The following is a 15056-nucleotide window of genomic DNA, read 5'->3' on the forward strand; positions in this document are numbered from 1 at the left end:
GTCCTGTTACATCATGTGTCAGAATGAGTGGCCAGCCAGGGCCAGAGGGGGCTCTGGGTCCTGCAGACAGAGCAGTGACGAGTAAGGAGGGGATGAACTAGTTCTGACGTGAAGGGGAAATGAGCAGAGTGAGACGATGAAAAACACGTGTGTGAGCTTGTGTGTACGTGTGTGTGTGTGTGTGTGTGTGTGTGTGAGAGGACACACCTTAGATCTACCACAGAGATGAGAGAATGACACAGGCCGTTGCACGTACAAATGCGGAAACCACAAAACGCAATGCAAATATCAGACATTCTCTCCGAAGGTCCCTTTCACTAGAGCTAACTGGTCACACTCTATTTTCTATCTGTACTGGTTTGAGACTGAAGTTAGATGCCAAGAAAACTATTTCTGCTGAGGAGGAGGGCTCCCTGCGTGCCTCCTGATTCCTCACTGGACGTTGAGAGGTGCGGTCAGCACTCTTGCGGGGCGAGGAGAAGACAGGCTCGAGACTAACACGTTATATGGGCCGCGAGGATTTATCCCAGGTCTCGTTTGGGCCAGGTTCTATTTTAGGCTCTTGGTACTTTGGGGAGAAGGGGAGTGGGAAGGAGATCTAAAGAGGAGGAAGGCATCATTTCTTACAGAGTTTGCTTAAGGAGTTTACTAGCTAGTGGGAGAACAGTCATATAAATAAAATCACTACAAATGGTGTAACACAGGCTCGAATAGAGAAACGTGTCAGCTGGCTTGAGCGTACAGAGGAGGAAGCTATTAACTCAGTCTGGTAGTGACTTCAATCCTTTGTGGAAGTGGGTGGGGTGTACATAAATAAAAAAAAAGTCTACCTGGGAGAATCATAATATTAGACCCTGTTCAGCACCATTCCTAAGGGAGTGTTTACTAGATAGCATTTACTGGAGAGCGATGCTTCAAGAGTTGTACTGAAAGCTTTTCTCCAAGAGCTCAACTAACCCCAGGGAACATTTTCAGCCCCATCATTTTTTTTCCCTTTTGTCCAAACCGATCATCTAAAATAATTGCGGGGGCGCCTGGGTGACTCAGTCAGTTAAGTGTCCGACTTCTGCTCAGGTCATGATCTCGCGGTTCACGAGTTCGACCCCCGCGTCGGGCTCTGTGCTGACAGCTCAGAGCGTGGAGCCTGTTTCGGATCCTCTGTCTCCCTCTCTCTCTGTCCATCCATCCATCCATCCATCCCTCTCTCTCTCTCTCTCTCACACAAAAAATAAATAGAAATTTAAAAAGTAAGTGAAAATAAAATAGGATTGTGGACCACCTGTTGAGGAAAAGAACCTCACTCCAAAGTCACGGAGGGACTGGCGAGCATCTTTGTACAACAGCCTGGAATGATCACCCTGCAGACCTGCCTCCGAAATGAACGCCAGTGCTCTTTCTAATGTTCTACGTGTTTATTATTAATACTTAGCCTAGTTCCAAACAGGATGGGAGGTTGCTCCCAGTAAACGAACAGGGTGTGACAGAATCACTCCCACAGGGGAAGCCCAGGGATGACGTGGGACCTCAAGATGCCCCGGGAAACCACAGCCAAGCATGGTCACAGGGACAATACCAGCTCCAGCCTCTTCGCTGCCCCTGCACACCTGAGTTACACAAAGCTCCCCCAGTAGGCAGTTACACAAAGCAAGCTAGTTTATTAAGAAAAGCCCCCTCCTGGCTAGCACTCAACTCCTCAGTGAAATTTACCCTAAGAAACTTTCTACAAGGAACAGGGCAGCAGACCATCCCCCTCGGTCATGATGAAATGCTGAGACATGCTTCTTATGACAGCTTTCTATATTTACCTTTAATAAGCAGCGGAGAGAATCAGGTTATCTGGGAAGGCGTTTAGCAAGGAACGAACGTAATATGGTTTCACGACGCTGCTGTCTGATCACGGGCTGGGTGCAAGAGAGGCACACGGAGAACGCAGAGGAAGAGAGGTCGGCTGCCCACAGCTGTCCCGAACCACCGTCTTCTAAGCGGAGCTGGCGGGGGGTGGGAGCCAGACGGTTGGTGTGATAACACACTGCCCCTGATAGCTGGCCTGACCTAGGACACGAGACTTACCCCATTGGGACACTGAAGAATTTCTGCCTCAGGTGACAAACTGGGTTTTGGCATAACTGATACGGTATTCTTCTTGTGGGGTTCACTGGGAAGAGCCAAGGCTTTGAAGCCAAGACAGACTTGGGTCCGGGCCATGGCCCTGTCGTTCACTGGCTTTGTTGCTCAGGTGGCTCACTGGCCAAGTCACTCAGGTGTCACCGCGCCTTAGTTTCCTCCTCTGTGCAATGGATCCAACAGTACTTACCTCCAGGACGGCTATAGAATCGTCAGCGACACCTGGCAAAGTGCCCAGCCCATGGTGGTTGGCGTTGTCTCCATGGCAGCTGTCATGAGAATAAATACGAAAGGCCTTGTGGAGTAGGAGGGGGAAGACACACGTCAGCAGGAGAGGGAGGTTGCTCATCTCCTGCCATGGCAGGAGGGTTTGCATCCGATTCGTTAAGGAGTGGCGCCACATTTGTTCGGTGGAAGGTTTAAAAAAAAAAAAAAAGAGGGTGGGGGGCAGGATACGGCCCCGCTGTAAACATTTAGGATCAGAGTTCGTTCCTGCACGTTCTGGTGTGTAGATAAAGGGTTTAGGATGTACAGTTGGCTTCTGAGTCCTGCCCGCTTTGGGGCTTGGGGGTGACACCCCACGTGGGTGATTAGAAGAAGCCGGGGGCTGAGTTGCGAAGACACCCAGAACGTTTTGAGAAATCACGGGACAGGAGGCTCACCAGCAAAGGCCAGCAAAACTGCCCACAGAAGGGAGACGACTGGCCAGAGCCTGGCAGGTGCCAAGGGAGGGACCGGTGATATAGGTATGGTGGGGAGCGAAACATCCCAGCAGGACCTCACCTGACAAGCCCTCTCCCCGTCTTCACTGTCCTCTCCTGAGGTGAGGAGGCCAGTGAGAGGCTCCTGTCCCTGAGTCCCCTTTGATGTTGGTACAGGGACAGTCCTGAGCAGACCCCTCCAGGCTCCGGGCCTCAGTTTCTTCTGCTGCGGGCAGAGATGAGTAAGACGGGCCTCTCGGGTGGTGGTTTTGCTGAGTGAAGCGGAGTGTGTGAGCGGCGTCGTGCACTCTACAGAAAAACACAGATACTGTTTTTCTTGGAATACTCACAAGCTTGAATAAGTAGAAGCAGCTTCTCAACCTTCTTGAGTCAAGAGCATTGAATTTAGTGCGGCCCAGAAATATTCCATGGGATCAGGTTGAACTTAGGCAGTTGGCAATCTATCCCTGTCTCCTTTGCCCTTCATTCTCGATTCCTTCGTGTTCGGCACCATCTGAGGTCGCTCTAAGCAGCGCTGAAAGGGGGTGCCACCAACTCCTCCCAGCTTCTCATTTTCTCGCTCAGCCTGCGGTCTGGGAGGCAGTGGGAACGTGCTGCCACCTGGTGGTCACTGCTGAGCACAGAGCCCCTGCCGACACTCGGGAATAAGCCTTGTGGACACTTGAAGCTGGTGCGGGGAAGCCTCTGCCCTCACTAAGACTCTTGTAGTATGAGCATCTCCTTGCTTTCTGAGTGCCTAGAAGCTGGAACCCTAGAACCTAGAACCTAGCTGAACCCTTCCCTGGACTCTCCATTAGGGCCTGGAGGCCTCCTGACACATGAGGTGCGGTGGGGTGTCTGGAGGGTGGGGCGTGCACCCCCAAGGAGTTTCCCTTTGTTGAGCAGGATTTCCTGTTGCTCCGAGTGAAGGGACCTTGACCTCCCTTCGCCCCTTGTACTGGTTCTGAGTATCCCGAACTCGGGCCACAGTTCCTGGCTCCTTGGCCAAGCCGGTGTGGCTCAGGTCAATGGGCCCTAGTAGGAAGCCCCCTGGGGACAGTGCCTCCAGATCAGCCCCTAGAGGAAGGCTTCTGGAAAGGCCCAGCCTCCTCCTCCTGTGCTGACCGAGAGTAGGGAAGGGAGGGGTGCTGGGAAAGGCCACCTTCTTGGCCACCTCACTCTTTTTAAGCCTCCACTGCTGGCTAGCAAGCAAGAAGCTTTATAAAAATATAAGGTTTTGGGGAAGTGGTGTTGGGGCCAAGAGGAAGCGGACAAACTGATTTTGTGCAATTCTGCAGGCAGCAGTGGAGTCCATGTGAGCCAACCCCAGGCGGGAGCCCCCACCTCCCAGCTGCCTGACATCCTGTCTCAGCAGCCTCCTGGACCAGTTTCTAGGACTCCAGAGGGTCCCCCCCACCCCCGGGCTCCTGCTCAGACAGCATCTTGCTGTGAGTGCAGGGTGGTTGCTGGGGCTTCTCAGGCTTGTCTGGGAAGCTGCAAAGGAGCAGATGAACATCTGTCTGACCAGCCTCTCCTGACATTAAGCAGAACCCCAAGGGCAAGGTTGCAGCCCTGTGGCTAAGCTGTGTCCAGGGGTGTCGGGCCAGGGTTTGGGACAGGTGAGGCCTTTCCCTAGGACTCAGATGCTTTTCCTGTGGTTCAGGTTGATGGATTCCCTCCCCGATCCTTGCCTCCTCCATGGAGTCCATGTTCTTTTAATAAAACCGAAACAGACATGGCCCTTCTTTTAGACGGGGAGATTCCCTGAGCCACATCTCACTTACAATTTATTATTTAAAAAAATTTTGGTCGGGGGGGGGGGGGAAATGGGTGTCTCAGTCAGTTAGATGTCCGACTTCAGCTCATGTCATGACCAGTTTGTGAGTTCGAGCCCTGCATCAGGCTCAGAACCTGGAGTCTGCTTCAGATTCTGTGTCTCCCTCTCTCTCTGTCCCTCCCCTGCTCACACTCTATCTCCCACTCTTTCTCAAAAATAACTATTAAAAAATGTAAAAAAAAAATTTTTTTTTGGCACTCTGGTCCAACAAAAGGTGTTCTTTCTATTCCAGATCTCCCCCTGAAGCCCTGCCAAGTGCCCTGCTCATTCTCTCACCTGTCCGTAATTCAGAGCGGGTACCAGGCCTACACTATACTGGTGCTCTGTTCCCATGATCTTGGTCACCTCTCTCTTCTCCATGCGTTGAGGCTAGAACCTCCCAATGATAATATGGCAACGTCAAGTTCAGGGACACCTTGTACTTGTGAAAGCTTCACGTGGCTATTCACTTGCCCACTCATTTACCGTAGCCAGGAGCCTGGGTTTGAATGCCGGCTCTGCCACTTTCTAGCTGCGCAATCCTGGGCAAGTTACTTCACCTTTCTTTTCTCCTTTCTTTCTGTTTTTAATGTTTACTTAATTTTTGAGACAGAGAGAGACAGAGCGTGAGCAGGGGAGAGGCAGAGAGAGAGGGAGACACGGAATCCGAAGCAGGCTCCAGGCTCTGAGCTGTCAGCACAGAGTCCGACGCGGGGCTTGAATTCGCGAATCACGAGATCACGACCTGAACCAAAATGGGACGCTTAACCTACTGAGCTACCCAGGCGCCCCAGATTACTTCTCCTTTCTGAGCCTCAGTTTGTTCAGCTGTGATTATAGTAAACATTTCATCAGAGAGCATTGAATGAGACCATGAAAGTAAAACCCTCACCGTGGCAGGTGGTATGATGGAACATGCTCAACCGGTCCTAGCTGATTCCATGCTTAGTGCCAAGCTGATGCCCCCTGGTTCACTGAGGAACTTTCCTATTCATTCATTTATCAGAAATATACTTGAGCACCTGCAACCTGCCAGCCATGGTGGGGGGGCTAGAAATGATGAGTGGAGACCCCTATGCTCCAGGGGCATAGATAGCAGGGGAGGGGCTTATAAACACAGCATGGTGAGGGGATGTCTGGGAAATTCTCTTCAGGGTCCTGTTCGAGAATAGTCTTGAAGGAAAAGTGCTTGTGTTCTAGGTGGACACAGGGAGAAGGGCTTTCTAAGCTGGGCACACGTGGGGGAGGAAGAGAAATCATGGTGGTGCTTGTGGTTTTGGAGAAGAGGGGGATCCAGGCACCAGGAGGCTGCAGGGGGCTGGGACACCCCACCTCGAAGGGTCTCGTTCGTCATTCCAAAGGGGCGGGACTTGATCCTGAGGGCCGCATAGAGGCTGTGGGGAGACTTGCTTCTGGGGATGGCTCAGGGGGCTGAGACGGCGTGTCCATGAGAGATGAGGGAAGTTACCCAAGAGCAGCTGTGGGGCGTGTTGGGGGGGCGGGGGAGACAAGATGACCATCTGTCCTGGCCTCTCTGTCTTCTTTTCCAGCCTGCTCTCTCTTCTTTTCCAGGTTGCCTTCTGGCACTCGGTCTGGAGTGAGAAGTTGGCTCAGGGCCCAATACTAGGCAAAAATGCTAAGTAATGTGGAAACCTCTTTCCTCATCCCTCCAGTCACCCCCCTGAGCACGGATAGATTCAGCCTTCCCTTGGTTCCTGGACAGGAAATGTCCAGAGAATTCAGGAGACACAATTCCCAGGTGGGAAAAGGGGTCTAGGTCAAGGTGTCTCAAGTGCGGCCCCAGCCTCTCCTTTTCCCCCTAGATTATTCTCTCCCAGGCTATTCTGCACCCACCACACTGCTCTTGTTACAGGTGCAGGGACACAAAGCCCTCTCCGTGGCTTCTCTATCACAGCCGAGATGGGCTGGTTAGAAAAGGACTCACTCAGGTCCTAAGGGAGGATGAAAGGGGTAAAGATCAGGTTTCCAGCTCTAGCTGTGGAATCCATCCCCAAAACCTTGCTCCACTTTCTATGGCTGGATCCGTGGCTCAGGTACTTTCCTGGCCTCTGCCACCTTCTCCCTCCCCCAGCTTCTGGCTCATAATGACACAGCCCCCCTCACACCTCTCTCTCTAAATGTGGAAGCTGTCTGTTGCCTGACCAGCTCTCGAACCGGGAGCAAGGCAGACCTGGGTGGCCAAGCACCCCCCTGGAAACCGCCCCCTTACTATACATTCGCCCCAACGTAGCGATATGACTGGTCCCTACCCCAGAGTGTCTTGCTCTCACATATTGGCTGTTTGGTCCTACCGGGTGGCAAGGGGCCAGCAGAGAGGGTACTTTTTTTTTTTTTTTACACCCTGTCACCAAAATTCAACCATTGCCTTAGGGCGAGAGCGACTTCTTTCGGTAGCATGCAGCCTCCTAGAACTTGTTCTCTGTGACTTCCTCCCCTGAAGCAGAGATAAAGAAAGCAGTTGCAGTAGATACTCTTGTGAGAAGCTGCGCTGGAGGCTGGCGAAGCTTCTCAAGTTCCCACGGTGCAGGGATGTGGGCATGGTTAACACTGGAAAACGCTGGAAAGGCGGCGATGCTGCTGGAGAGGGCCGCCGCCCCTTAATGTCTGGGGGGTTGGGCCAGGGTGAAGTGGCAAGTCCAGGAGGCATGGGCAAGGTTATTCAGACTTGGGCCAACTTGAGATGGGGGGAGGGGGCGTGGGGGGAGCAGAAGGTGACGTGGAAATGCCACGGCCCCGAGGCGTCTCACCGGTGCCCTGGCAAGGATGTGAGCAACGCTGTTGTCGGTGTTGAATTTTAGTTCTGGCTGCGCGTAGATTGGGGTTATTTAAGGCAAATATTATAAACCTTCCGATCCATTGTGTGAGCTCGGGTCCACCCATCCCTTCTTGCTGTGTCTCTAAATAACCCCAGTGGGCAGGACTGGACCTTAAATAACAATTGCATTTAAGTGTCTGATTTCCAGAAGCTTCAGACCAGGTGATGAGCGACTTCCAGGGAAGCAGTTTGGTTCCTCTTTTCATGTGGGTGGGGGTGGGCGAGTAGGAGGGGTATGCTGTGTGATTATGCACACGCGTGGCCCTTTCTCTCCTTTCTGCCTGGCCGGTCATCCTGTTGTCCTGTTGTTCCTCAAAGAGATTTGTCACAGGGGTGGTTGCTGGTGTGAGGGCATGTGAGACATTGGTGGGCGTGTGGGCTGACAGGGGGAAATGTGGAGTCAGCAGATGTGATGCTTGTGGGAGGTGCTGAGTGTTTTTGCCTTTCTGAGCAGGGGATCTTAGCTTGTCCTCTGGCAACGGGTCTCTCTCTCTCTCTCTCTCTCTCATATGAGGGAGACCGACAATGCAAGTGGCGGAGGGACAGAGAGAGAGGGAGACACAGAATCCGAAGCAGGCTCCAGGCTCCGAGCTGGCAGCACAGAGCCCGACGCGGGGCTCCAACTCACCGACTGCAAGATCATGACCTAAGCCAAAGTCAGACGCTTAACCCACTGATCCAGAAGCCTGGGCAAAGGATCTTTGATGCAAAAGCTGGGTCCCAGCTGGCCTCAGTGCTTGCTGTCTGCACTGTCTTAGTCTGTTCAAGCTACTGTAACAGAATACTGCAGACTGGGTGGCTTATAAGCCATAGAAATTCTGCTCTGGAGGCTGGGAGGTTCAAGATCAAGACACTCTTTGGGGTGTCTCTTATAAGACACTAATCCCATGCCTGAGGGCTCTATCCCCAAGACCTAGGCACCTCCTAAAGACCCCACCTCCTAATGCCATCATTTTGAGGATCAGATCTCAACATATACATTTTGGGGGGACACAAACAGTCTATAGCATACGCTAAAAAAAAAAAAACCCAATAAATTCTGGCTAAGGCTGCCACCACAATCTATTTCTTGTTCCCCTGTAGCTACCGTTTGCTTCCTTGTCACGGGATCTTTCTGCTAAGTCAGCAGAAAGCCAGAATAGAAGAGTCTGTGTTTCCACTCCTCTCCCACCCGGCACTACACTCCTATCCGATCCCCCAGTGAATGAATTCAGAACCTTCTCCCTGCCATTCACACCCCTCCTCTTCTCTTTCCATCTTCTGGCTGAATGTCCCTGGTCTCTGCTTCCTCTTGGCCCATCTTACTTCCTGAAACACCCCTGAAGAGGGCTGCTTATCTCGATGGAGCTCAAGTGGCCCCCTGGGGGCAGGAGGCAGAGGTCTTGAGCGTGTCTGTCTGGGGAACTAAGAGCCGCAGCACTTTCAGATTCAGCCCACAGAGAACTGTCCTCCACGCTTCCGGGAGCCCAGGGATGTGTGGCCCACAAAGAGGCAAGAAGTGATTGCCCCTAGATGGGCTCTCTCTAAGAAAAGGTGGGGGCGTCAAGGGAGTGTCCCATCGGAGAAGAGAAGGAATGAGCGAGTTGTGAGTTTCAGACTGCTGCTGCTGCCCCTGAACCTCAAGTGAGGTGCCTGGCAAAGCTCGACTCACCGGGCTGCTCAGATCCCGTCAGCACGCCTGCTACTAGGGAGGCTCCTTGACGAGAGCAAGATGGCTGTCAACAGCACTGCCCTGTTGTTGGCCAACGTGACCTACATCACCGTGGAGATTCTCATCGGGCTCTGTGCCATAGTGGGCAATGTGCTGGTCATCTGGGTGGTCAAGCTGAACCCCAGCCTGCAGACCACCACCTTCTATTTCATCGTCTCCCTGGCCCTGGCTGACATTGCCGTTGGGGTGCTGGTCATGCCTTTGGCCATTGTCATCAACCTGGGTATCACAATCCACTTTTATAACTGCCTCTTCATGACCTGCCTACTGCTGATCTTCACCCATGCCTCCATCATGTCCTTGCTAGCCATTGCTGTGGACCGATACCTGCGGGTCAAGCTCACAGTCAGGTAAGAGGGGAGGTGTGATGGAGGCGCCTGGGACATGGGGCTACAAAATTCAGATCCCAGACGAGTTTTCAGTGAAAACAAATCCAGACTGGCCTCTGAACTTGAAAGAGGGCACTACATTTCTTTGCACCATTTGGTGTGTGAGGGGCTTAACGACGCTGAGCTGGGACTCTGGAACAGAGGAATGCTCGATCTTTCTCCACTGACTGTGGGTATGTATGCTCGGGCCCCCGGGGCAGCTAAGGATGATGAAAGCTTGATGCATCTTTAATTAGTAAAAACTGTTCTTGAGTTTTAGAAATGTTGGAAACCTACCAGATAAAATAAGGAGTGAACAGAAAAGAATAGGCGGGGATAAATGGATGGTTCTGTTCTTTGCAGATGTAGGTTATTTTAAAGTTACTTTAACTTTGCTTCCTCTTCCATGTAGAGATGGGGATCAAAACGTTCTCCACTGCAGAAAGCAGTAACAACCTTTCCTGTGACCATGTGAATAGAATAGGCCCACCAGTGGAGACATGTCATTCCCCAAGAGTCCTGAATAGCAATTGTCTCATATTCCTCCTGTCTGGTCTTGGGGAAGAGACGTGGGGAGAAACCTGCAAATCTGCAAACAAGCCAGGGGTCAAAGCCCAGATCTTGAGCTCTGAGCTGGGACAAGTTGTTTAACTTTCTCAGCTTTGGTTCCTCATCTTTCCATGGTGGTTAACTTTGGAACTCTGAACTCAGACTGACCTCATTTCCATTTTTACCTCTGCCGCTTCCAGCTCGTGCAGGTTACTTGCCCGTTTCTTTTTTTCACCTATAAAGTGGGGACAGTGACTGCAACTTCCTCATGAAATTCCATAGGTCGGGGCGCCCTGGGTGGCTCAGTCAGTTAAGCATCTGCCTCTTGGTTTTGTCTCAGGTCATGATCTCACAGTTTGTGAGTCAGAGCCCCCATCAGGCTCTGTGCTGCCAGCTGCGGAGCCGGCTTGGGATTCTCTGTCTCCCTCTCTCTCTGCTCCTCCTTCGCTTGCACTCTTTCTCTCTCAAAATAAATAAACTTAAAAAAAATATATCTTTCTAAAAAAACAAAATGCCTGCCCAGTCCGTGCTCGATCAATGGTAGTTCAAACGACTGTTATCCTCACCTGTCACCAGCAATGAAATGGACATTATCATAGAGATAGCTTTTGTTTGTTGTGAGGTTTTTTTCATTTTATTTTTTTAATGTTTATTTATCTTTGAGAGAGACACAGAGCACAAGTGGGGGAAGGGTCAGAGAGAGAGGGAGACACAGAATCCGAAGCAGGCTCCAGGCTCCGAGCTGTCAGCACAGTCCGACGCGGGGCTCTAACCCACGAACTGTTGAGATCATGACCTGAGCCGAAGTCGGACGCTTAACCGACTAAGCCACCCAGGTGCCCCTGTTGTGAAATTTAATTGAGCTAAAGTCTCCTGAGGACACAGTCGGTGCTTAACACAATCAGTTTCTTTCTCATAGTCTGTGTGGAATGTTGTCAGGAAGGATGCTGGAAGGAGAGATGGTGACTCTTGTTGGATGAGTCGTTTTAGGTCCTGGAAGCACTTGAACCTGAACTCCACAACTCCACAGACCCATGTGACTCAAACACCAAGTGTGGATGCCATTGCAAAGAGAGAAGCAGGGGCAGGCACCGGTTGGGGGGAGTGTGGGAGAGGCAAAGTGTAATTCCTGGGCCAAACCAAACATGGCCAGAAACGCGCTTTGAGGAGATAATTTCTCACCAAGTAGGCGATGCCAGGAGACTTAGAAAACTCTTATCCTCCCAGGAATCAAAGAATTCTTGAGCTGCGAGTGTGGCAACATATTTCTAATCCATTCTAGATGGTATTTCTTTTTTTTTTTTTTTTAATTTTTTTTTAACATTTTATTATTTATTTTTGAGACAGAGAGAGAGAGAGCATGAACAGGGGAGGGTCAGAGAAAGAGGGAGACACAGAACCTGAAACAGGCTTCAGGCTCTGAGCTGTCAGCACAGAGCCCGACGTGGGACTTGAACCCACAGACCATGAGATAATGACCTGAGCCGAAGTCGGACGCTTAACCGACTGAGCCACCCAGGCGCCCCGTGGTATTTCTTGAAAAAAAACAAAAAACAAAAAAGAAGTCCCTGGAGAAATTTGCAGGAATGCCAGCACTCTCCAGCCTCATCTTCCCCTCCCCCACTCCTTTAGCAATTCCTACTGCGAACTCACCCATTCTCTTCCATTCAAACAGATACAGGAGGATCACCACTCAAAGAAGAATATGGTTGGCCCTGGGCCTTTGCTGGCTGGTGTCATTCCTGGTGGGACTGACCCCCATGTTTGGCTGGAACATGAAACTGACCTCCGAGCACTACAGAAATGTCACCTCCCTTTCATGCCAGTTCCGTTCTGTCATGACGATGGACTACATGGTCTACTTCAGCTTCTTCACGTGGATTTTAATCCCCCTGGTTATTATGTGCGCCATCTATCTTGACATATTCTATGTCATCCGGAACAAACTCAATCAGAGCTTCTCGAGCTCCAAAGAGACAGGCACGTTTTACGGACGGGAGTTCAAGACGGCCAAGTCTCTGTTTCTGGTTCTCTTCCTGTTTGCTTTGTCCTGGCTGCCTTTATCCATCATCAACTGTATCACCTACTTCCACGGTGAGGTGCCGCAAATTATACTTTACTTGGGCATTTTGCTCTCCCATGCTAACTCCATGATGAACCCTATTGTCTATGCTTACAAAATAAAGAAGTTCAAGGAAACCTATGTTTTGATCTTCAAAACCTGTATGATCTGCCAGTCCTCTGATTCCTTGGACCCAAGCACTGATCAGACTTCTGAGTAGTTACCCATGAAAGACCCCTCTTCACCCCATTGACCTTCGGATTCGGCATCAGTAAACACTTGAAGAACCACCCATCTGAGCCAAAGGCTTTCATGTCCTTAATTCCTTCTACTGAGTGGGGAGCATTTGACTGGCTGCCCCCAGTGGTACCTCCCCTAACACCCCTTTTCTATTATCCAATTTTTTCCTTGTCTTTCTTTGATTCTATGTTCTGGATGACTGACTTGAAGAAAGCATTCTACTGTTACTACTGCCTCCTGTTTGAGAAGGAGGAGAAGTCAAGGTATCTGAAGGATGCTTTGTTGACTTACTGATGAAAGGTCCCGATCTGGATGTGTGTGGTGGTGACTCAGTTCCTTTCTGTCGTGGAACCAAGCAGAGACACCTACACCATCAGATGCCAGGGAGATGGTGGGAGCAAAGTTTAACAAAGGGGGATTTAAACTGCTGAATTCACCAGTATTTGAGTAAATGTATTTGAGTAAATAAAAGATGACGGCTAACTGTTGTGTAGCTCTCTGCTGGGGGTCAGGGTCACTTGGGGTTGCGGACCCCAGCTGGCTGCTCGTGGCACTCAACCTGCTTGCCATGTTCACCTGTTTGGACTCTGGGGCCCTCACTCCTTGCCTAGAATACCCTGTTCCTTTTTCCTGGGCTGATCAGAGCATTTGCCAACTTTATGAACCATTCATCAATTGTTAGAGAAGGGTCAAAAGAGGCAAAAAGAGAGAGAGAGAGAGAGAGAGAGAGAGAGAGAGAGAGAGAGAGACAGGATAGCTATTCTTTGCTTAGCACTGTCTATGCACCACCTACTTTGCATACATTGGTCCGGACACCCTCTGGGGTAGGTCCCACCATTACTATCCTCTTCCCTGTGCAGAAGAAAATGGAAGAACAGAGAGGTTAAAAAACTTGTCTATAGTCAAACAGTTAACAAGTAGTAGAGCCAGGATTGAAACTCAGCCCTGCCTTCTGGGAGATCCCGAGCTCCTCTCCACCTATTCTCAGACACGAAGAGGGGCTTGTAACTTCGCCAAAGTCCAAACTCTCAAGTTCATCTGAGGTACAATCAGCAGACACATGGATACAAACTACAGCTTGAATGCTTGAGCATGGCCGTACTTAGGTACGCCAGGCGGGGACAGAGTTCCAGCCACACCTTTCAAACACTGAGCGTGGCTCTGGAGATTCAAGGGCACATCTCTGGTGTGGTCCGTGCACACTTGCAGCTGTGGACTTTCCCCAGACAATGAATATATAAACTTGATGAGAGCAGCAAGATGGGATTTCAATTAAACCACTTCCAAGAGGATAAGTATACTGAAAATGGTTTATTATTATCATCATTAGTATTAGTTCTTAGCCGATTCTGAAAGTTTATCCCGACCGCAATCTTGGGCCAGGACACGATAACCATATTTATCTAGTTAACATTTCATTTCAGTAAAGCCCCGCTTGTCTCCCCCTATCACCCCAGGAAGAAGAACACTGTCTGGGAAGTTGAAAAACTTCTGTCTACTTTCCTACTAACCCCAAACTGAGCTGGTCACCCACCCACCCACTTCCCTGCACCCCTCACAATCTATCTTAAAGGCAAATGGCTGGACCGCGGCGCCACTGTCCCCGGAAGTGTGGGAGGCTACCTTCAGCCCAGCAGCCTCCCCTTCAACATTTGGGGATCTATTTTCCTTAAAAATCCAAGCGCCGGCCCCAAAACCTCCACCAAATTTTCCCCTTAATGGCGTCCCTTGTTTGATTTAAGGCTTTCCCCCCTGAATTAGTTTTTGTGCTGAGTTAAAACGCCCCTCCAGGATGAGGCCCCGGGTTTACTGTGGGATTTTCTGGTGACCCTGTTGCATTCTGCTGGCCAGAAACCACCTCCGCCCTGTCGGACCCTTGAGGGAAGGGCTGATCAGTTTTCAGTCCCAGACACAGGCGCTTGATAATTTACAAACAATCTGTAACATTGCAGTAGCACACTTCACACTGTTTTTGAAACTTGAGGGGCGCCTGGGTGGCTCAGTCGGTTAAGCGGCCGACTTCGGCTCAGGTCATGATCTCACAGTCTGTGAATTCGAGCCCCGCGTCAGGCTCTGTGCTGACAGCTCAGAGCCTGGAGCCTGTTTCAGATTCTGTGTCTCCCTCTCTCTGACCCTCCCCTGTTCATGCTCTGTCTCTCCCTGTCTCAAAAATAAATAAAACGTTAAAAAAAAATTAAAAAAAAAAAAGAAAGAAATTTCATTTAAGGGGACTACTTCCCTCAAAACAAAGCAGCAATCTGTCCTGGGTCATCGCTGTGGGAAGATGAGTTTTCTGAGTTTCAGAAAAAACAAACTTTTCTTCTTTCTTTTCCCTTTCTCCTCCTCCCCACTCCCCCCCCCCCCCCGAAGTCCACTGCTTAGCAGATCCACTGAGCGTTTTCAGGAGTTCAATTTTTTAAAAATAATTTTTCTATGTTTATTTATTTTTGAAAGTGAGAGAGCACGTGAGCACGAGTGGGGGAGGGGCAGAGAGAGAGAGAGAGAGAGAGAGGAAGACAGAATCCAAAGCAGGCTCTAGACTCTGAGCTGTCAGCACAGACCCCGATGTGGGGCTCAAACTCACGAACCTCGAGATCATGACCTGAGCTAAGTCAGATGCTTAACCGACCGGGCCACCCAGGCGCCCCA

At 50.6% G+C, this 15056-nt stretch overlaps 1 protein-coding gene across 1 annotated transcript; it reads left to right on the forward strand.

The window, feature by feature from the left end:
• Positions 1-8665: 8665 nt before the first annotated feature.
• Positions 8666-12890, forward strand: ADORA3 (adenosine A3 receptor). The gene is made up of 2 exons (XM_047873199.1): positions 8666-9538; positions 11781-12890. Exons 1-2 carry the CDS (start codon positions 9189-9191, stop codon positions 12385-12387), a joined length of 957 nt encoding a protein of 318 aa, XP_047729155.1. The 5' UTR covers positions 8666-9188; the 3' UTR covers positions 12388-12890.
• The last annotated feature ends 2166 nt before the right edge of the window (positions 12891-15056 follow it).

The sequence above is a fragment of the Prionailurus viverrinus genome, chromosome C1 (genome assembly GCF_022837055.1).
Source record: "Prionailurus viverrinus isolate Anna chromosome C1, UM_Priviv_1.0, whole genome shotgun sequence".
NCBI classification, from domain to species: Eukaryota; Metazoa; Chordata; class Mammalia; order Carnivora; family Felidae; genus Prionailurus; species Prionailurus viverrinus.

Coding starts and splice junctions, on each gene's coding strand:
- ADORA3 (XM_047873199.1), top strand. CDS start 9,189: ATGGCTGTCAACAGCACTGCCCTGTTGTTGGCCAACGTGACCTACATC. Junction 9,539..11,780: donor CGGGTCAAGCTCACAGTCAG/GTAAGAGGGGAG, acceptor CCATTCAAACAG/ATACAGGAGGATCACCACTC.